The sequence below is a fragment of the Capricornis sumatraensis genome, chromosome 13 (assembly GCF_032405125.1).
Source record: "Capricornis sumatraensis isolate serow.1 chromosome 13, serow.2, whole genome shotgun sequence".
Taxonomy (NCBI): domain Eukaryota; kingdom Metazoa; phylum Chordata; class Mammalia; order Artiodactyla; family Bovidae; genus Capricornis; species Capricornis sumatraensis.
In genome coordinates this window covers 31,143,652-31,166,646 of record NC_091081.1, presented here as the reverse complement: position 1 = coordinate 31,166,646, position 22,995 = coordinate 31,143,652, and the positions used below count along the sequence as shown (strand labels likewise).

Genomic DNA, 22,995 nt, shown 5'->3' with positions numbered 1-22,995 from the left:
ATTGTGCAATGAAATGAATCAGCTATATGTATACACATATCTCCTCCCTCTTGGACCTCCCTCCCATTCATCCCGCCCATCTAGGTCATCTCAGAACAGAGAGTGGAGCTTCATGATTCTTTGTCTTGTAACCTAATTCAATGTCAGATTTTCTATTCAGCTTTGACTATTTCTTTTTTCTCCCCCTTCCCCACTCCTCATTTTTGTCCTTTACTGACTACAAAGTTCAAAAGTATATCTTGCTTTTATTGAACAGAATTTTCTAACCCTTGTTTTTACATTTAAAAGTTGGTGGGTGAAGTGGTTTAAATTCCCATATTTTTTAAGCCACACGATTAAGGCTGTTTTTACAAAACCTATGCAGAAAAAAAGTTCCTTGCCAATGCAAACACATACACACACATGTGCTGTGAACCTAAAATATTATCAAAGTGACAGGGCCAATTTTATCTTTCATAATAATGACCATTGGATTCACTCCTCATCATGGCTGAACTGGAGTTAAAGAGCTAAAATATCTTTCAGAATCAACAAAGTGAGCTTATAGGGAATCACAGTGTTTTCCCCCCAGAAAAGTTACTTGTGTACATCACTGACCACATTTTAGCAGGAGGCACATGTGAATACATGTAAAAAGATCTTGATCTGCTTTCTCAAGTCATACGCAGGCTGGGAGCCAGCAGTAAACCTGAAGAAATTCAAGTTTGTGTGCCAGCAGTCATTCTGCATCACTGGGCAGAATCCTCCCACGGACAGAGCAGAGCTGCACATTCTTGACCACACTGAGTCTTGTGCAGAAAAAGGTTTCCGTTCTGTTCTTGTTTTGTTTAGACCGAACCATGTTTACAGTTGTCGAAAGGGTGTTGGTGACTCTCTTTTGGAGGGAGGGGGTTGTTACTAATTCTTTAGTAGCATCAGATAGTTTATGTCCACCTCTCCTGAAAGTCCCTGTGCTACCTGTTGGGAATACAAATAGATCTTTTTCTTGCTTAAAAGGAGCTTATTCCACTGGGCAAGGAAAAGGTGGGAAGCATATGACTTATTTTCAAACAGTATAATGCATTAGCTACATTTTCAAATAATATGCTCAACATATTTTTCTTCAACCTCCAAATATGATTTCAGGTGCATGCACGCATGCTCAGTGCTGAGCATGGACTGTAGTCCAGCAGGCTCCTCTGTCCATGGGATTGGGCACTGGCAGATAAGATACTGCACGCTCTGCACCAGTAACTAAGATCAAAGAAAATTACTGTCTCTGTCTGTGTCAGCTTTTATCCCCTACAAAATTTAAAACTTAGGTAATATTTCTAGGGATTGTAACTTTCCATAAACTGAATGCTTCTGAGTTTCAGACTCAAATTGCTAACTGCCCACAGCATTCTGTATAATAGTTAAAAATACACTAATGATATGAGTTTGATTTCAGGTGAAACACTTCTAAATTTAAAGCAATGCCTTCAAGTTAATCTGAAAAAAAAAAGAAAGCAACAAACTATCTGGCTTGAATGTCCCAACATTTTGGCATATTAACAATGTATCCTGTATTTCCTGATTTTTGGTTCCCCACCAGTGAGGAGATAGAGATCTCTGAAATTATGTATAACAATACAATGTAGCTTTTATTTAGTGGCAGCTGCTGACGCTAAGAGTCAGACAGAACTGAGCGACTTCACTTTCACTTTTCGCTTTCATGCATTGGAAAAGGTAATGGCAAACCCACTCCAGTGTTCTTGCCTGGAGAATCCCAGGGACGGCGGAGCCTGGTGGGCTGCTGTTTATGGGGTTGCGCAGAGTCAGACACGACTGAAGCGACTTAGCAGCAGCAGCTGATGATAGGTGCTGCCATACCAAGAAGGTTGAAAATCAGAGAACAGCACTGCAGTCTCCTTACTGATACACACCCCTCCTGATGAGCCACATGTAATGTTTGCCATAGCTGGATGGCATCACTGACTCGATGGACGTGAGTTTGAGTCAACTCCGGGAGTTGGTGATGGACAGGGAGGCCTGGTGTGCTGAGATTCATGGGGTCACAAAGAGTTGGACACGATTGAGCGACTGAGCTGAACTAAACTGAATGTTTGCCAACAAGAACACTAAAACAGATTGCAGCACACAATCCATGGACCATTTCTAACACTGTCCTTTTGTGGACTGAGCTCCTCCCAGTAGGGCAAGGGTGGCAGGAGGAGTCCAAGTGCATGTTCTGCACAGTCAGGTGGGCAGAAAGGACAGAGTATAAAGCTGTCCAAAGGAGGTTGCAGGATTTCAAGGCTCTGCTACAGTCTGAGAATGCTCAGGACCCTAAGTGAGGAAGAGAGCTCTGTGGAAGCGGGAAGGAGTCTGGTGGACTCCATGGCCTCTTTGCAAAGCATTTCCCTTCATAACAGGTGACCATCAAGGTCGAGGCGGAAGATGCTGGGTCCCTGGCCTCCCATTCTATAGGTTTAGGACTCTAGGTGCAAAGGCTCCTACTTAAGGAGGCACTCAGTTCAGTTCAGTTCAGTTGCTCAGTCGTGTCCGACTCTTTGTGACCCCATGAATCGCAGCATGTCAGGCCTCCCTGTCCATCACCAACTCCTGGAGTTCACTCAGACTCACGTCCATCGAGTTGGTGATGCCATCCAGCCATCTCATCCTCGGTCGTCCCCTTCTCCTCCTGCCCCCAATCCCTCCCAGCATCAGAGTCTTTTCCAATGAGTCAACTCTTCGCATGAGGTGGCCAAAGTACTGGAGCTTCAGCTTTAGCATCATTCCTTCCAAAGAAATCCCAGGGTTGATCTCCATCAGAATGGACTGGTTGGATCTCCTTGCAGTCCAAGGGACTCTCAAGAGTCTTCTCCAACATCACAGTTCAAACGCATCAATTCTTTGGCGCTCAGCGTTCTTTACAGTCCAACTCTCACATCCATACATGACCACAGGAAAAACCATAGCCTTGACTAGACGGACCTTAGTCGGCAAAGGTAACGTCTCTGCTTTTGAATATACTATCTAGGTTGGTCATAACTTTTCTTCCAAGGAGTAAGCGTCTTTTAATTTCATGGCTGCAGTCACCATCTGCAGTTATTTTGGAGTCTAAAAAAAATAAAGTCTGACACTGTTTTTACTGTTTCCCCATCTCTTTGCCATGAAGGGATGGGACCAGATGCCATGATCTTCGTTTTCTGAATGTTGAGCTTTAAGCCAACTTTTTCACTCTCCTCTTTCACTTTCATCAAGAGGCTTAGTTCCTCTTCACTTTCTGCCATAAGGGTGGTGTCATCTGCATATCTGAGGTTATTGATATTTCTCCTGGCAATCTTGATTCCAGCTTGTGTTTCTTCCAACCCAGCGTTTCTCAGTGATGTACTCTGCATATAAGTTAAATAAGCAGGGTGACAATATACAGCCTTGATGTACTCCTTTTCCTATTTGGAACCAGTCTGTTATTCCATGTTCAGTTCTAACTGTTGCTTCCTGACCTGCATACAGATTTCTCAAGAGGCAGGTCAGGTGGTCTGGTATTCCCATCTCTTTCAGAATTTTTCACAGTGTATTGTGATCCACACAGTCAAAGGCTTTGGCATAGTCAATAAAGCAGAAATAGATGTTTTTCTGGAACTCTCTTGCTGTTTCCATGATCCAGTGGATGTTGGCAATTTGATCTCTGGTTCCTCTGCCTTTTCTAAAACCAGCTTGAACATCAGGGAGTTCGCGGTTCACATATTGCTGAAGCCTGGCTTGGAGAATTTTGAGCATTACTTTACTAGCGTGTGAGATGAGTGCAATTGTGTGGTAGTTTGAGCATTCTTTGGCATTGCCTTTTTTTGGAATTGGAATGAAAACTGACCTTTTCCAGTCCTGTGGCCACTGCTGAGTATTCCAAATTTGCTGGCATATTGAGTGTAGCACTTTCACAGCATAATCTTTCAGGATTTGAAACAGCTCAACTAGAATTCCATCACCTCCACTAGCTTTGTTCGTAGTGATGCTTTCTAAGGCCCACTTGACTTCACATTCCAAGATGTCTGGCTCTAGATTAGTGATCACATCATCATGATTATCTTGGTCGTGAAGATCTTTTTTGTATAGTTCTTCCGTGTATTCTTGCCACCTCTTCTTAATATCTTCTGCTTCTGTTAGGTCCAGACAATTTCTGTCCTTTATACTCTCTAGATAATTCCCAGGACATCTCATTTTGTCTTCTATCTACCATACTCATTCTTCCTCCACGAACACTGGGGTGAAATCACCCCTGGCTGAAAAGAAACGTGTGTCCTGTTTTAAGAAGAGGTGTTTGTTCCTCAAAGATATAACTGTGAACTTAGGAGGAATGATTCACTCTGCACTCTTCTCAAAAGATCCTGCATAGAGATCTGATGCTAGAGAGGCAGGGCCCCTCGGGGGAAGACAGCATTCCCCTGCAAATAAAGAAGTAGCTTTTGAAACAACTCGAAGCCCCCATTGATTAAGAACTATGAAATGTGCACCTGAGCCAGATGGACCGTGTTTCTGCTCTTTACTTCCCAGGGAAAAGGCTTCATTTTTAAGTCAACTTCACTAAGATAATTTACATACGAAAATTATACCATTTAAAGTCTACAGTTTGAGTTTTGAAAGATATGTGCACATGTGTAACCATCACCACAATCAAGATATAGAACACTGCCCTTATCCCTGGGAGTTCCTTTGTGCCTATTTCCAGTCACACCTCCTTGCCCACCCCACCCTCAGACAACCTTTGATTCATTGGTACTTTCTATGATTATAGATTGGATTTGCCTAGACATTGCCTAGAATGTTATGTAAGTGGAACCATTCTATATCTTTTGAGAAGGCGATGGCACCCCACTCCAGTACTCTTGCCTGGAAAATCCCAGGGATGGAGGAGCCTGGTAGGCTGCAGTCCATGGGGTCGTGAAGAGTCAGACACGACTGAGTGACTTCACTTTCACTTTTCACTTTTATGCATTGGAGGAGGAAATGGCAACCCACTCCAGTGTTCTTGCCTGGAGAATCCCAGGGACAGGGGAGCCTGGTGAGCTGCTGTCTGTGGGGTCACACAGAGTCAGACACGACTGAAGCGACTTACCAGCAGCAGTTGGCCTCTTCTAGTTAGCATAATGCTAATGAGATTCATCCATGTCATTACATGTTTTTAAAGTTTGGTCCCTTTTATTGCTGAGTAGCATTCTGTGTCCAGGTGTGCCACAATTAGTTTATCCTTTCACTAGCTGATAGACATTTAAGTTATTTTTCAGTTTATTATTATGAATGAAGCTATTGTGAACATTCATGTCAAAAGTTTGGAATTCAAGTAAGTTCAATAAACAGAGCAGCTTGACAGTTGACAAACTGGCTGCTCCTCTGGGGGAAGGAGGCGTTGAGTAGTTGATGAGACCAAGTTACAAAGAACAATGATTTTGTAAAAAGCAGTTATTAGCCAAAAACGAAAAAAAAAAAAAAAAAGTACTGAGCAGGGAAGACTGCTGATCAGACATCTTTCAGCTGTATGGGAAAAAATGGATTGATTGCAATATCATTGGCAGGACAGAATAATTTGTACAATAGTTTTCTTTGGACATGGGCTAGAATTAAGCCAATAAGACTCAAACCTATTCCTGGCTACTTCTTTGTGCTATGCTTAGTTGCTCAATCCTGTCCAACTCTTTTCAACCCCACGGACTGTAGCCCACCAGGCTCCTCTGTGCATGAGGATTCTTCAGGCCAGAATACTGGGGTGGGTAGCCTATCCCTTCTCCAGGGGATCTTCCCAACCCAGGAATCGAACTGGGGTCTCTTGCATTGTGGGTGGATTCTTTACCAACTGAGCTATCAGGGAAGTCCATAGGATATGTTTAAAGGCCTGTCCAGGCACCAGAGACAAAGAGCTCCATTTCCAGAGTTAAAAAGACTACTGACTGTGGGACCCTAAGCAGGGATAAGAAAGATTGGCAAATGAGCATAAAAACACCGCCTATCTTAAGGACAGTCTCTGATAAGAATCTATATAAATCACTTAGCAAGTCTAGCACATAAGGAAGGATTTATTATGTTTAAAAATCATGTAATACCTTTGACACATAGTGAAAGAGTCCAAACATATTCCTTAAGAAACGAGTATTTTAACTTTTTTTCCCTTAAATTACACTGTGAATTCTTCCTATGTTGTTTATATAACCACTGAATAATTGAATTATTAATCAATTTGGCTAGATTTTAAAAGCATATCAACTCAGTAACAAAATCTCTCTGTGGCCACAACATTCCATTGTCCATCTCCTCACACTGTAGCTGTTTAGTTCCAAAGTTCCCACCAGTTGCTTCTCCAGCCTGAAGAATCACCTCTGGAGTTTGTCAGTAAATCTGATTCAGTAAAACTTCCTCATGAGCTCCTGTCAGAAGTGTGGTCTGCAGTCTACTCTCTTGGGCTAACTCTGGCTCAGGGGTGCCCATTGCACTGTCCTGTAGGGTGGGGTTGAGGGAGGTGGGGTTGGAAGATGAGGACCTGGGCTTGAATCCTGATATTGCCCCCACACGTAATATACCTGAAGTCTCTCAGCTTGGATCTTTCCTTTCCTCCTTTTGGCTGTAGGGTAACAAGCACCTCACATTGCCGTTACAGAATTATATGATGTTACTGTAACAGGGGGCTTCCCTGGTGTCTCAGTAAAGAATCTGTCTGCAATGCAGGAGACCTGGGTTTGATCCCTGGGTGGGGAAGATCCCCTGGAGAAGGGAATGGCAACCCACTCCAGTATTCTAGAGGAGCCCGGCAGGCTATAGTCTATGGGGTCACAAAGAGTCGGACACGAATGAGTGACTAAGCACAGCACAGCATATAGTAACAGGGCTGTCTCAGTAAGTGCTTGTGGACCCTGTTAATTCCATGCTTTATCTTAGTCTTTTCTGTTTACCACCATCTCCAAAGTCCACTGGCTGCATATACTTCAAATGAAATGGAGTAAGCTTTGAAGAGTGATTCAGGAACCTCTCTTGTAAACAGTCAATATTGTAAAAACTGCCCTGTGTGTTCACCTTTCAGGAAAGGTGGGGGTCAAGCTAGCTCCTGGGTTTCAGGTGAAAGAGGTAATCTTAATATTAAATCTGTTGTAGCCAGACGTGTGTGGGGTTGAGTTTCAATGGGCTTGTCACCAGGAATAGACTTCCCTCCGCTGGGAGCCAGGCTGGGTTCCCGCTTGAGCTCCCTCCCTCCGTCCCGCAGGCGGGCCTCCTCTTCTTCCTGCCCGCCCGGCCCCTTGGCTACCAGCTCTGCGCGCGCCGGGCGCCCATTGGCGGATTTGCTTTTATTGATTTGTTCTGAGCGGGCTCCTGGCTTCCCGCGCCAGTGCTGGTGCCGGCCGTTTTGCCCCAGGCTATGGAATAGGAACGGGTTTTCCCCTTTATGGGCACTGGCACGGGGCGGCTCTCACAGGTGGTGGGGGGTGTGTGTGGGGGGGAGGTGGCTCCCTTCCCATGGATAGGTCAGACCCCGAGCCCATTGGGTTGCTGAGGAATCGATCCCTGGCCGAGGTCAGCGTGGGAGAGTCCTGCGCTCTTCTGTCCTCCGTGACCCATGGCGGGGGACCTACAAAGTGGTCACCCTGCACCTTTGCCCTCCCTCCAGCACCTGCCCCCATATTGACACCCAGGAACACCCCATGGGAAACAGCCTCTTGGGTGAGCTGGGCAGTGGCCAGCTGTGTTCCCTGGGGACCAGCAGGTGTTTGAATGTGCACGTGCTTCTCCCATTGGACGGGCGCGGCCTGGCCCGTTGAGAACCTCCGACTTGGCTGGGGGCACACCCACGTACTTGAACTCGATTTCTTAAGGTTTTTCAGTTGAACCCAAAGTGGCTTCTTTCTGTTCTGGAAGAAAAGACTGTTTTTCCTCGTTCTTCTTCCTGCCTAAAGAAAGAAGTGGCAGTATTTGGGCGGGGGGGGGGGGGGGTTGGAATTCCAGTTTAACATACTTTAGCATGTTTACTGCTGCCCTGTAGGCAGACATGGCTGTTTGGAATTACATCTTTATGGGATTTCCTGGTGGCTCAGACGGTAAAGAATCTGCCTGCAATTCAGGAGACCCAGGTTCAACCCCTGGGTCAGGAAGATCCCCTGGAGAAGGGAATGGCTACCCACTCCAGTATTCTTGCCTGGAGAATCCCATGGACAGAGGAGCCTGGTGGGCTACAGTGCCAGGGATTGCAAAGAGTCGGACACTACTGAGCGACTAGCTGAGGTATAAAGCAAAACAGAACTGGGAGTTATTTATTTTGCATGTGTGATTATTTGGACGTTTCGAATTTTCTCTCATGATTTTCCTTCTACAGATAAAGGAAATGTTACTCTTCGGTAGCACCGAGCATAAATGGTGTTTGAGAAAAATTCAAAAAGTGAAAAAAGTTATTTTGTTGGAATGAATGCGAAAATGTAACTCTCGCTTTCAATTAGAAACTCAATCCTATTTTGGCTTGTAGTTCCATAATGTACTTACTATTAATACTAATAGGAAAAGCAGGATTCTCACATCTGTGTCTCCCATCCCCTTTTATTTTTCAGTCCAGAGCACAACCACCAGAAGAGAACAAAAGGAAGCCAGTTTTGGGGAAACTTGGCACTCTGTTCACGGCCGGAAGGAGAAGGAACAGCAGAAATGGGTTAGAGAGTCCCACCAGCTCAAATACCAAACCAGGCTCTCCCAAAGAAGTAACCTCTTCCAAACTCCCAGAAAGGGAGACTGAGAAGAGTCAACCTCTGGGCGGCCAACCAAGGCCGACAGACGTGTGCGAGGAGGGCTCCCCACAGGAGAAGTGCCAGGAGCGGGAGGGTGAACACCCCGAGGGCTGCATGCAGGCAGCCTCCCCGGACGCCACGCGATCACCTGGCCGGGGCAGCCATGCAGCGGCGGCTGTGCAGCAGGGCTGTGAAAGTGATTCACCCCAATTAGAACCTCTGGAGGCAGAGCGAGAGACCTTCCCAGATGCCACCGCCACTGCCAAGCAGTTGCGTTCCTCGTTAGAGAACTCCTCCAGGCGGGAGAACGCAGAGGCGCTCATCTGCAGTCCCGGGGAGGACGCTTCGCCCGGCGCTGGCAGCGAGCAGGAGCCCACCCAGGGATCGAGGGGCGTGCCGGGCTCGCCCGTTGGGGAGCATACCGCCGAAGGGCCCCCCCGCGTGTGTGTCCACGGAGGCTCTCTGGAGCCCCAGGGCGCGCTGAGCCAAGCCCCGGAGGACTCTTCGGCTTCGCCCGGCGACCCGCCCGCCGAGGGTTCGGAGAACCGGCCGGGGTCAGCACCAGTCAATGGCAAAGCCGAGCCCCCGGGGCAAGACTGCCGGCCCCGCGAGCGCGCCCACCCAGCAAAAGTGCTGACTCTGGACATCTACTTGAGTAAGACCGAGGTGGCACAGGTGGGCGAGCCGGTCGTGATCAGCCCCGGGGCGGGAGATTGCAGCGATTGCGACGACATGGAAAAGAGGTCGAGCGGCCGCAGGTCTGGGAGACGGAGGCGGTCGCAGAGATCCACCGACTCACCCGGCGCTGACCCACCGCTGCCCGACTGTGCGCCCCGGGACGACGCGGTGTTCGAGGACGAGGTGGCGCCAGACGCGGCCGCCGAGAATGGCTGTGCAGAAAAGAAAGTGAAATCTCCTCCGCTGGCGGCCCCCAATGGGGGCGTTGCCTCCGCTGCCGGCCTCGAGTCCAAGCCCAGCCCCAGCCCCAAAGGGCAGCTCCGAGGGGAGCCGGAGCGGAGCAAACAGCCGCCGCCCGCCTCGTCCCCCACCAAGAGGAGAGGCCGGAGCCGCGTCCCCGAGGCCGTGCCCACCTCGCCCGCCGGTGGCCCGCGGGCTCCGGCCAAGGACTCCCCTCTCAAGAAGGCGCCAGACCCCGGCCCCAGCCCGGCCGCCAAGGAAAGCGGGGAGGAGGCGGCCCGGGTCATCCCCCGGGAGCTCACGGTTAAGAGCAGCTCGCTACTGCCTGAGATCAAGCCCGAGCACAAGAGGGGGCCGCTCCCCCACCTCTTGGACGGCCGGGGAGACGGAGGTCGAAGCAGAGACTTGGGCAGATCGGCTGGAGGTTCTGACGCCTCCGAGGGCTTGAAGCCCAGGAACCACTTCGGTGTGGGCAGGTCGACGGTGACCACCAAAGTGACCCTGTAAGTAACTGCGGGGTTACTTGCTACATTATCATCATAAACTGAACAGACTCATTCTATTTGAATTCTTGGATAAGTAAGCTTAAGAGCTGGGTTGGGCCAGCCCAGCGGCTCTTGAGGGGCTCAGAGTCTTTGCATTCGTGGAGGAACTGCCTGTGCATTGAATTTTCTCCTGGGTGGTGAAATTGAGATGGTGAAGGAGTAATTGACACAATTAAGGTTTAAGAAGATGGCCCGTTCAGGACCCTAGTCGGTTGTTATTAATAATTCCTATTAATAAAAGGCTTGTAAGTTCAATGAATGTAAAAGATTCAGTATTTACGTAACTAATAGACAACCACGTGGCTTGATTGGAGCTCATTCTATTCTTTATTCAAAATATACACCAGCATTCCTGGGTGGAACATTCTTAAAACACAAATGTGGTGAATTTGAAAACAGGGAGCAAACTCTAGTGTGTACAGTACACCCAGTAGCTTTGACCTGTGTGCGTTTACAAGAATTGACAGAACCTTTTATGGAACTTAGTGCATTATTGGCCTAAAGCTTAAAAAATAATAATCTCTAATACAAGTATCTTGGTTGTTTCTTCCCCTTTATGATGTTAGGAAGTTTGGTGATATTTTTGCTCCCAGATCGAAAAGTATTTTTCAGTTATTGAAATGAAGAAAGATCAGTGTTTTTACTGGGAGGCTGTTTGACAAATGAAAGGACACATTAGAAGGATCAAGTTCAACAGCTGACTGTGACCACTGTGCTGTTAAGTTTATTGACTTTTCAAATATTTATTGAGTACCTTCTGTGCATGGTAGTGTGCTGGGAACTATGTGGGGGAAAGCCACAGCTGTGATTCAGTATATATTGCCTTTGAACAGTTTATGACACAGTCCGGCACCCAAGATGCCGACAAATCAAATAATTATATGAGGTGATAATCTGATTAAACTCCCATATGAATGTTACCATCCCTAAGACTGGGGTGTGGAAAGGAGGAGGAAATCACTATTGATTTTTTTTTTTTTTTTTTGGAGGAAGTGAGATTGTGCCTTGATGGTGAGTGAAGTCTGTATAGGCAGATAGGACAGGGAGGGCACCCTATAAAACTCAAGACTCTCCCCCTTTCCCTACCAATTCTCCCCTATCTCTCAGTCAGCAAATGTGAAAATGAGTATCTAAACTGCTCAAGGTGTTTTCCTATATTCACCCATTTTTTAAAGAAAGCCGAGTCTTTCCCAACATTATGATTCATAAACTGAACAGATTCATTCTGCTTGAATTCTTGGATAAGTAAGCTTAAGAGTAGGAGGTCTGCTTGGTAAACACTTGCAAGGAAAACCTGCTTAATGAATAACTTGAGCTACCTCACCCAGCTGCCAACCTGGAGAACTTTGATGGAGTCAGCAATTTATTCTGTAAGAGCAGCCTTGGAGAAATAACCTGAGTGAATGATGCCCATTATTTGTAGAAGGCCAATGTGACTGAATGTTCAGACCTCCTAAGTGTGAGCCTTAGAGACATGTTGCACTGATTAAGGACGCTTCTTGTCTTCCAATCAGAATACACCAGTGGAAAAACCAGAAATGTTACACTGTTAAGGGATAGGGTAAACAAACAAAGCATCTTACAATGAAAGTCTTCTTCATGTGCTGTTTCCTGTAACAGAACTAAACCAAATGTCCTTTTCTAAGGAATAATTATTTTCTACCTAAAATTTTCCTTTCACAGAGGCTTAGTTTAATTCTGTTTTGTGCATGGCCTTGCACTTGGTGAACTGGCCAACTATTGGAATGGAGACTTAATAATTCTTCCTAGTCCTTTGACCCATTTCCATTTGACTGATGGATTTTTTTTTTCAGACCCTTTAGTTTTTTCTCTGATTGTATTTCAAGTAGAAGTGATACTCAGATTATTTATAAAAACAACTTGAATCTGAAATTTTAGAGTTAAAACCATTTCATATTCCCTGAAAAATAATCACTATGAAGAAGCATGTTTCTTGATGCTGTTAGAGAAATTATGTTTTCAGTTCTCTACCAAGTATTGAATGTTGAGATTCTTAAAATGGTATGTTTAGAATAAGGAGAATTTTCTTTTCATATTATAGCCACAGGTTCTTAGACTTCAGGGTATTTTTCCTTCTCACATCTTAATGAAGGCATTACAACATGAATTATAGGAGCCTTCCTTTTAATCAGTTTGAACCAGGTTAATTGTAGTGACTCTCGGTAGCAGAAGTTAATAGCACAGAAAGTTCGGTTGTGAAAGGTATTTTGATCTTTGTGTAAATCTTTAATGTGCACGTATGTGTGTCCTGTCCCTAATGTAGCTTCTTGGCTAACCTAGAGTGTTTTCCTTTTACATCATGAGGTCTGCTTTGATGTTTGACTAAGTTCCTTGAGCTGATCAGTGAGAATTTTTAAAGCGTATATTCCCTGATATGTGAACATCCTTTAGTAACTGATAGCATTTGTAAGTTCTCTAACTATACTCATCTCACTGGTTTTAGAATTTAATCTTTAAGGAAGTGCTTATAAGTTAATTTTGCTTTTAAGTTTCAAATATGGGTCCACCATGGGAGAGCCTAGATATCTCGAGATACAGGAGAAAGCAATGCCTGGGAGAAATTCATGAGACTATAGCAAATTTAGTATTTAATTTAAAAATTAAAAAATAAAATCTAATTCTAAATGTTGTATTTAGGAAGGACCTCTCAAGTCTTCTCAGTCTTCTCATTTTATCTAGAAGGATAAGGTGTCTTCATCCAAAGTCATCCTGCCTGTTCCTTCAAAAGGCTCATCAGGGCCAACCTTCTTGAAGGCCAGTGAGTCCTTGCAGGAGACAGTGTGAGATCTTAATACTTCTCTACTTTGTATTCTCTTTATCAAGATGGCCTCTAAAGTATGATTATCTTATAGATCTCATGATAATTTATTGGCTCCTTGGCTCATAAGACTGGAGAGAACCAGAGGAGGTTACTGAGGTTATTGTTTTCCTGGGAAAACAGGATAGAAGAGTTGTTAGGAACACGGGATCTGAAACAAGAACACCTGGGTTCTGTTGCTTAATAGCTGTGTGACTTCAGGCAAATTACTTACCTTTTCTAGACCTCAATTTCCACATCTTAAGAGAGAATGTGCAAAATTGCACATGAGGCAGGTATAGAAAGTGCTTGGCCATTAGTGAATGTTTGTGGCTGTTATCTCTTACCTTTTTTACTAGACCAATGATTTGGACATATTTTTGTTTTGGAGTCTGTTCTTCTTGGAAAGCTTATGTAAAAGTGACATATGTGATAGATAAGTCAGAGTGATTCTAGTTGAAAGGAGGGTTGCTGGCCAGCAGTTCCATCCCCCAGTCTCTACTGTCCCCAGCTGCAACCCTTGAAGAGAAGTACAAGGGTGTCTTCAACCATAATGTGTGTGTGTGTGAACCAACTCTGTTCTAAACTATCTAGTTTTTCATTTGTTTGTTTTTGTAGATAGAGAAGGTAGAGTCCAGAGAGCTAAAGTAACTTGACCAAGTTCACCCAGATATTTAGCGTAAGAGCCAGAGCACATTTTTTTTACTCAGAAAGAAAACTGTATACATTCAAAGACTTTTAATTTCATGGGCTTCCCAGGTGGCCCTTGTGATAACCCACCTGCCAATGCAGGAGATGTAAGGGACATGGGTCGATCCCTGGGTTGGGAAGACCCACTCCAGTATTCTTGCCTGGAGAATCCCGTGGATGGGGGAGCTTAGTGGGCCATGGTCCAAGAGGTCACAAAGAGTCAGACATGACTGAGGCGACTTAGCACTGCACAACACAATTATACCCAAGAAATGTGAGAAAGAGAGAATGAATGGTGGCAGAACCAACAACTGAGTAATGATGAGTAAGTTACGGTACATCTATGTGCTGGACTTTTATGTGCAGACGTTATAAAGACTTTTCAAATACATTTTTAGTAACTTGAAAAATGTTAAATTCAAGGTGAGGTGCCAAGCTCTATGAACAGACTAATCTCAATTTTGTTGAAAATATTTCCCTATGCATACAAAAAAGACAGGAAGTGTACTAGAATGTTGACAGGGATATTGTTTGAGTAGTTAGGATTATGAATGATTTTTTGTCTTTATATTTTCCAAATGGTCTATAGTGAACACACTTTATGTAATCAGAAAAGTTTTATGGAGGAAGGATGATGGGAATAAACTGTTCAAAGAGGTAAATAATAAATATTTTTTTATAATCCAGCTCTTTGAGATAATGTAAATTAAAAAGTTATGATAAGTAGTACAGTTGGTTCTGGGGAAAATCATTTACATATTTAAAGTATGGGAGTGCATAAAATATTCAAATTTGTTCTAATGTTCTTTGGGTCAACTCTAGTGCCAAGCACTGTACTTATGATAAACTTGTTAACCTGTCACCTCTAGAGTCTCTTAGCTGTATAATTTTCTCATCCCTCATAAGAAAGTGAAACATCCATTAAAGATAATTGACAGTATATCTAGGATGGTTTAAAAATAATTTCATAAAAAATGTTACCTATCAGATGTTGGCTTTTCAGTTTTGTAGTAAATTGCGGTGTTTGCTTTAAAACCTAGGTTAATAAACTTATCTTGATACTGTTTTATTCTTGCAGCCCTGCCAGGCCCAAACACGTGGAACTAAATCTTAAAAATCCTAAGAATCTTGACAGTTTGGGAAATGAGCATAATCCATTTAGCCAGCCGGTTCACAAAGGAAACACTGCCACCAAAATCTCCTTATTTGAAAACAAGCGGGCAAACAGCAGCCCGAGACACACTGACATTCGAGGTTTGAAGAACACTCCTGCCTCTAATAAAACATTTGTCGAGAGGGCAAAGCTGAATTTAGCCAAAAAAGCCAAGGAAATGGAGCAGCCTGAAAAGAAGGTGGTGCCAAATAGTCACCAGAATGGTGTGCCGGGGAAGCCATCATCTGCAGAAGCCAAAGGGACGCTTCCTGAAGAGGAGACCCCTGTTTCTCAGCTTCCCCACGGTGATAAGGTAGATGTGCAAACAGATGCTGGCTGCCCTTCTGAACCAGTGGTTGCTGCCCTGACTCCCCTTAAGGACCAGGAGCTCTTAGGAGAGAGTGACTCCAAGGCTGCTAACAGCAAAAGACTCGAACTTGAAAAGATGACTAATACAGCAGAAAACACCCCCGCCATTCTTGATACCAAAGATCCACCTCCAACAGCCATAGCAAAGCCGCAGCCTGGATTTCCTGACTCACAGCCCCCAGCTGAGTCATCTAATGGGCCTTCTCTGTCTCTGGCTGCCCCCACCCCTGCAGATGATACCAAAGACACATGTGCTCAAGCTCCTGTAAGCAGTTCTGTGTGCACTGATCTCAGAGTGTCAGAAAGCCATAATGGATGTACTCTGCCTGTATCTCATCAGAATAATGAGACAATGCCCCCCTCCAAACTTGCAGAAGGAAGAGAAGGAGGAGGGGAGACAAGCCCTCCTTTGTCCCCGGAGCACAGCCCGCAAGCTGTGGGAGATGAGTGTCCGTCCAAGGTCCTAGTCCAGGTCAGGTCCTTCGTGCTCCCTGTGGAGAACATGAAGGGGGGCTGCTCCCGGATCATCACAGATAGCTCTGAAGTTAGAGAAGCACAGTTGCCAAGCTGTCACAATAATGAACTCCAAGTAGTTTCCGTTGCAAGTGGTGCTCCCCAGAAAGAGGAAGTACAGGGCAATAAGGGCACATCACCCAAACACATTCACTGCAAAGAGGAACATGTAGTAAAATCTGGCGCCCAAGTCACGCCGCCCGAATCAGAAGCAACTCTGCCTGTCCAGGCTCAAAGTGAGGACAACGGAAAAGCCCTGAAGGCTGAATCCACCGCCACCAGCTTCCCTGACAACAGAAGTCATTTAGAAACCCCTCAAAGACCCAGTCAGATTGTTGTGAATGGCCAGGGCAGTCCTGCCAGTCTTTTGAACATCTCTGCTGGTAGTGATGATAGTGTATTCGATTCTTCTTCTGACATGGAGAAATTCACTGAGATTATAAAAAAGATGGACAGCACTGTGTGTATGCCCCAGAAGAAAAAGAAGGCTAGGCTGCCAAACTCCCCCGCCCCTCACTTTGCCATGCCGCCTATTCACGAGGACAATTTAGAAAAGGTGTTTGATCCCAACGTGTTTACCTTTGGTTTGGGGAAGAAAAAGGAAGGCCAGTCGGAAATGTCACCAGCTTTACATTTGATGCAGAATCTTGACACCAAATCCAAATTGAGGCCCAAACGTTCATCCACTGAACAGAGTGTCCTCTTCAAGTCCTTGCAGACTCATACTAATGGGAAAGATGAGCCCCTGGCAGCTCCAGAAGTCAATGACAAAGAGAACAAGGATGTCCAAAACGGTGGAGTCAAGAGATCGAGGCTAGAAAAAAGTGCACTTTTCTCAAGCTTGCTATCTTCTCTACCACAAGACAAAATCTTTTCTCCCTCTGTAACATCAGTCAATACCATGACCACATCTTTCGGTACTGCTCATAGCAGTTCTCTTTTTCGACCTTCCGTGTTGCAGCCCGTGGCTGAGAGTGCCCCACCCTGTAGTTCAGAGAAAGAACAGCCAAGTCTGCCAGCCAGTAACTTAAAGGTCTTCAATTTCAACTCGTCAGATACGTCTCATTCGGGATTAAAAAGTCTGAGCCCCATGGAAAAGTGCCTGCCAAAAGAGGAAACCAAAAAGGATCTGGATCTGCAAAGCAACCTTCCCATGCCAGAAACTAAATTTTCTGAATTTTCGAAACTGAAGACCAACGGTGATATGTCTAATCATACTGAAAGTGTTCTTAAATCAAACTTGCCGAGCTATGGAAGCAGTGACACAGACTTCACTGGTCTCTTCAAAGCCAGCCGGTTTGACCCAAGCATTTCTTTTTCTGGAATGGCATTATCAGATACAACAGTAAGTAGCAACTTATCAGATACAACAGTAAGTAGCAACATAGTATCATTTATTTGAGGTAGTTAAAAAAATCAGAGGAAAAGCAGGGTGATGAGCAATTCATGTTATTTGTTTAAAAATGGTTATGCTCCTATACAATAATTTCTTAACTCATTCATCACATTTGAAAACCTACTATGTACAATGGAGGTTAAAGTTCAAGAGAAAAGGTACTTGGATACTGTTCTCAAGGCATTCATACTCTAGCAGGGAAAAATATGCTACAAATATCTTAAGGCACTTGTGAATTTATATGTTGTATTGTGAAAGGTAAAGAGAAGGTACCTTGAGAATTCAGAGACAGGGTGTTTTTCCTTCCCTAGTTCTGTTTTACACAGATGCTCAACACTATACTTGGAATTTAGTGAAGATTTGTGAAGGCTTCGTTTATCTTGAACCCCCACCTCTCTGCCCCCACCAAAGAATCTTATTCCTAATCCTTTGTTTTGCACTTTGAAATTTGCTCTTTCTTCCCCTACATAGGAGTCCATGTTTATCCCACGTGGCTGAGAAAATGTTTTCTCTTTATTTGGAATTAGTTTTCATTAGGGAAATATTTTTTCTTGCAAAGCTGTTGGGGAATAAAGAGTTCGGTTTACATTGGTGCTTTCCTGTAATACATTAGAGAGGATGGCAAAATATGATTTTGATTTCTCCATCTTTTTTCTGACTGCTATAAGCTGTTTTCTTTACTCAATTTTTGACATAAATTTGTGGTTTTCATTTACGATGCTTGATACTCAAGTTGAAAGAGGGAAGAAGATGATAAAGTTTAGAACTCAGCTCTGCTAAGCCCAGAAACAGAAGTGGCAACTGTATTCCTGTTGCCCACCCTGTGAACCAGGCTACCTGGCAAGTGAAGATGAGAACCAGGCAGAAAAGATCCTGCCGCCTTCCTCATTTGTACAGGGCACTGCCCCACTTAAATTTGTTGTATTGTTTTTTGCTACAAGCCTATCATGGAATATAATTCTGGAACCTCTTTCAAAAGGGTAGTTGAACTTTCAGCAATAAATCAGATCTCTTTTTTCATAAGATTTCAAATTTTTTACTCCTAGGATGCCATACACACACACACACCCAACCACACACACACATCTAGATGTAGATATACAATAAAACTTATTGAGGATCCCAAAGAGCTTTTGTTCACATGGGTTATGCCTATTGGAAAATCTATTATATTACAAATTAATACTGAGGATTTCCCTGGTGGTCCAGTGGTCAAGATTTCACGCTTCTATGGCATGGGGCATGAGTTTGATTCTTGGTTAGAAAGTAAGATCCTATATGCCACGTGAAGGAAAGTTACATGTCTCAAAATTGCCTGGACTTAAAACTCCCCTCCAGGTCCTCCCCACCATTCTATGCAAAACAAAGAACCCTCTTCTAATTATGAAAATCGTTTTGACCTCATGGACTCTGCAAGGGCACTGGGGACCCTCCAGGGACTTCTGGATTGCACTTTGAGAACCACTGCTATAAACAAATAAAACTGAATCAGCCTATAGCACTTAGAAATCATGCAATTTTAAAGTGTTTGTCTCAAGCACAAAATTGCCACTGGTCCACTTCTCATTCATGACAGCCTTATTCTCTCTCCTTAATCATTCTTAGATCACTTCTCTTATTTAACAACAATCTGGTGAGTCTGACAACGGAGTACACAGTTTCACTATGGAATCTCTTGAAAAATCCAGTCAAGTGGAGTGAAAAAGAGAAACAGAGTACTTTATACTTTCTCTAGGCCTTTCTGTGATTAAAAAAATTTTTTTTGTTTGTTTTTCTTTAGGTCTTGGGCTTTGTTGACTGTATAAGTATTCTCTTCTTAATGTCTGAAATTTTATTTTAATATCAGGCTTTCTCTTTAGCTTATTTTCTTGAAATGTGCACATATAAATAAGCACATGCCATTTTAATCTGTAATAATGCTCTACTGAGGCCCTTCCTGTGGCCTTTCAGTCATAGCCCACCCTGGTGTCACGCAAGAGCCATCAGATCCCAGGCAGTCCTTAGAATGGGCCTCTTGGTCAGCAATGAAAGTAGTCCATGTTCTATCATATTTTTACAAGTGTAATTACATTTTTATTATCTTAAACATTTCTAGTTTTACTGGTCTTGCCAGCTGGGCTTGAAAATGATTAGTTTTGTAGTTTATAAAAATATATTTTGTTCCTCTAAAAGGGATTAAATAACCGTGTGCAGTGAGCATTGTGAGATATACCATAAACATTTTATTTAGACTAGTTGTTATGTGATGAAAAAACACTATTTATAGATTCAGATAAGATATGTATAGGAACACACAGAACTGATTCAGCTCATTCTGGATAAGTGACTGATCCATTATAATTTCTCTCTCTATTTGAAATTATATTGGGATGGTTTGAATTATGATCTCTTAGCTGAATTCTGGTTCTGTGAACTAGTGTAAAACATAGGTCTGACTCTTGGGCCCTGAAGTTCCCAGGTTAGTGAAAATCTCCTAAGCATATAAATGAGGAGAAACTGAAATGGCAAAATCAGTTAGAGGGGGAAAAAAAGGCCTTACCTTTAATAGATTCAGGTTTTAATATGACTTTGGTATCGATCAAAGTAGATATGTTTCCAAATTGACAAGTGTGAGGCAAATATGATCTTACTTAAAGGATTATGTGAGGGGAAAAGAGGACTTTCCATGAAGTTTAATTATTTGTTGTGTTTTTGTTCATCTGATTACAGACACTTAGAGGAAGCATCCAGAATAAAATCAATCCGCGACCTGGAAAAGTAAGATTACTTTCTGTTCCTTGTCTAGAATCATTTTGACCTGACAAAGTGCAACAACAGCACTTGATACCACTCTCGCTTTCTTAGGTGGTGATATACAGCGAGCCCGACGTCTCAGAGGCATGTATTGAAGTGTTCAGTGACGTGGAGGATTGTAGCGCCTGGAGCCTCTCTCCTGTGATACTAGTAAAAGTCGTTAGAGGATGGTAAGAGTGGCACTTTGTGTTCCTGACTCGGAGCATGTGTGTTTCACATTTTTAATTTTTAACTGTTCGGTCCTCAGTACTTATTTTAAATTATGCCCTTAACAATGTAAAGGGCAGACAATACTAGTCTTAGTGAATACTAAAAGTGTATCTAAGAAAAACATTTTTTAATATTTCTGATTCTAGGAATGATGCATGTTGATGCTAAAGGAATCAGAAAAATGCAGCAGTATAAATTTCTTTTTCTCATTTTTCCCACATAATGTTGGTTTGGACTAATGATCACCAGAGTCCGTAATATACTTTTGGTTTTTTAATTTTCCATGAGATTGCTAAGAATTGTACTACTCATGTTGATAGGCCATGCACTAAGCATGCTGATAGAAATTTTAAAAATTCTATAAGGGAAAACATCCTGGATAACTTTTTAAGTGACAGTTCAGTGAAGGACTAACCTAAAATTTATTTTCTAACTTTTTGACAGCAGATAGTTTTTGTTAAGTAAAGAAACTGGTGAAAAAAAATTGTTTTACCAGCTTAACTGCTTCAAGGAAATACACAGGAAATTGAATAAAGAAAAGCGGTTTAAAAAAAAGAAATCACTTACTTGGCATAAATATGAATCTTTGTACCTATTTATAAACTTGTTTAAAAAGAAGATGTAGGGCTGTAGGCATTTATGGTTTAAAAAATTAGTAAGCTTTTCTTTAGATCTCTCCATTTGATTAAATATGCAGCATTTTCCTTTTAGGCTTTAGATATTTTAATATATTTTTCTGTATATTTAACATATTCATTGGGAAAATACAATTAGCTTTTGTTCTTAAATTTGAAAACTGAAAATTATAATTTTGTTTTTAATGAAATACTGATTCTTCAACTTTTCTTAGCATCTCTCTTTTCTTAGAAGTATGAGCACTTAAGACTACCACTGTCATATATTGTCACGAGGTTTTTATTTAGTGTTTGTATGTTGCTGAGAAGAATACTTTAAATGTGTTTTCTGGGTCATTAAATAAGTATTACATAGTATATTTGAAAGTTGCTTACAGAATAGATCATAAAAATTCTCATCATAGGAAAAAAGATTGTTTAACTGTGAGGTGGTGGGTTTATTAAATAAAGTTACTATGGTGATCATTTTGTAATATACACACATATCTAATGGCCATGTTGTACAGCCAAAACTAATACAGTGTTATATGTCAATTAGATCTCAATAAAACTGGAAAAATGCTTTCCATTAGCATGCATGTAGTAGTCCTTTGTATCAGTATATCCATTGATATGGCTCTAGTATATAAGTTACAACCCTCAAAAGTGTTTTTTACATATATAAGAAGAGAAAACATTACAATAAAAGCCCATTCATCTGACATTACTATGTTTCCACCAACTGGCAAACTTACTATACTATAGAGCTACTATAAAAATTAGTAGCTTTATAATGTTCATACTGATAGTCAAAAGTTCTGTAAAATCCTGATTGTTGTTTTGTTTTAGTTGCTAAGTCATGTCTTACTCTTTTGCAACTCCGTGAACTATAGCCTGCCAGGCTCCTCTGTCCACTGGGATTCTCCAGGCAAAAATATGGAGTGGGTTGCCATTGCCTTCTCCAGGGGATCTTTCTGACCCAGGGGTCAAACTTGCGTCTCCTGTTGTATCTCCTGCACTGGCAGGGAGGTTTGTTACCACTCAGTTACTGGGGAGAGAATTGGCCACTAATATATTATTTATAAGGGGTTCCCTGGTGACTCAGATGATAAATAATCCACCTGCAATATAGGACACCCAGGTTTGATCCCTGGGTCAGGATGATCCCCTGGATAAGGGAAAGGCTACCCACTCCAGTATTCTTGCCTGGAGAATTCCATGGACAGAGGAGCCAGGCGGGCTATAGTTGATGGGGTTGCAGAGTTGGACATGACTGAGCAACTAACACACACACACACATGTTCACAGTCACACACACACACACACACACACACATGTTCGCAGTCACACTCACACACTCTATTGGCCAGAATATTTGACTAATCAAAATGTCTCTCACCAAGACTGGCTAATAGTTTTGCTGTATTTTATTCTTAGTTGGATTTTGTATGAGAAACCAAATTTTGAAGGGCACTCCATCCCCTTAGAAGAAGGAGAATTGGAACTCTCTGGTCTCTGGGGTATAGAAGATATTTTGGAAAGAAATGAGGATGAGGCAGTGTCGCCTAAGCCCATGGTGATTGGTTCAATCAGACTTGTGGTCCAGGTGGGTAAAATTAGTAAGCTTTTAATAAAGGCAAACTGGATTTCATCTATTCATTCAGCAAATACTTATTGAATGCTGGATGTGATTCTTTTGAGAGTTTCATTTTGTGATAAAAGTGATTGGGAAAATATTTTGTGTTTTATGGATAGGTTTTCTATATTGTAAATATTTGTGCATGTTAATTAGAAAAGAAACATTCTAATTAGTCTTTTTTTTCAGAATAAATCCTGAAATATGAATTTCTCTTTCCTGGCCCCCATTGCCATATGCAAATGTATTTTTTTTAATAACCTAGTTTTGATGAACTCTGTAAGAACAGATTTTCCTTTTACTTATTTTTTTGGTTGCTCTGTGAGTTCTTATTACCTTGAGTGGCTTACAGGACTATTTTGAAAGCTAAATAATCCAAAGATAATTCAGTTATTAACTCTGGGATTTCATGTGGGTTTTAAGAAAATGAGTATTTAAGGCCACTTTATGGATTGGGTAAACATTTCTTGGTTATTTATTCATTAATGAGGAACTTGAATCAGTTCTTTGTGGCTCTTGGAATTTGATGATTCTTTACCTTTCAAAAATGTAAAAGGTATCTTCCAAGTGAAAAAGCTCCATTTGTGTATTAGACTTGGGTATCAGAGTGCAACAGGGGAAAA

General features: G+C 42.7%; 1 protein-coding gene across 1 annotated transcript in view; it reads left to right on the top strand.

The window, feature by feature from the left end:
• CRYBG1 (crystallin beta-gamma domain containing 1) overlaps positions 1 to 22,995 on the top strand; it is a 228,456-nt gene that overhangs the window by 166,480 nt on the left and 38,981 nt on the right. The window contains exons 3-7 of the mRNA XM_068984914.1: positions 8,544 to 10,138; positions 14,767 to 17,068; positions 19,829 to 19,876; positions 19,964 to 20,082; positions 22,174 to 22,342. Of these exons, the coding sequence (XP_068841015.1) occupies positions 8,544 to 10,138; positions 14,767 to 17,068; positions 19,829 to 19,876; positions 19,964 to 20,082; positions 22,174 to 22,342 (4,233 nt within the window). The remainder of the gene's footprint in view (positions 1 to 8,543; positions 10,139 to 14,766; positions 17,069 to 19,828; positions 19,877 to 19,963; positions 20,083 to 22,173; positions 22,343 to 22,995) is intronic.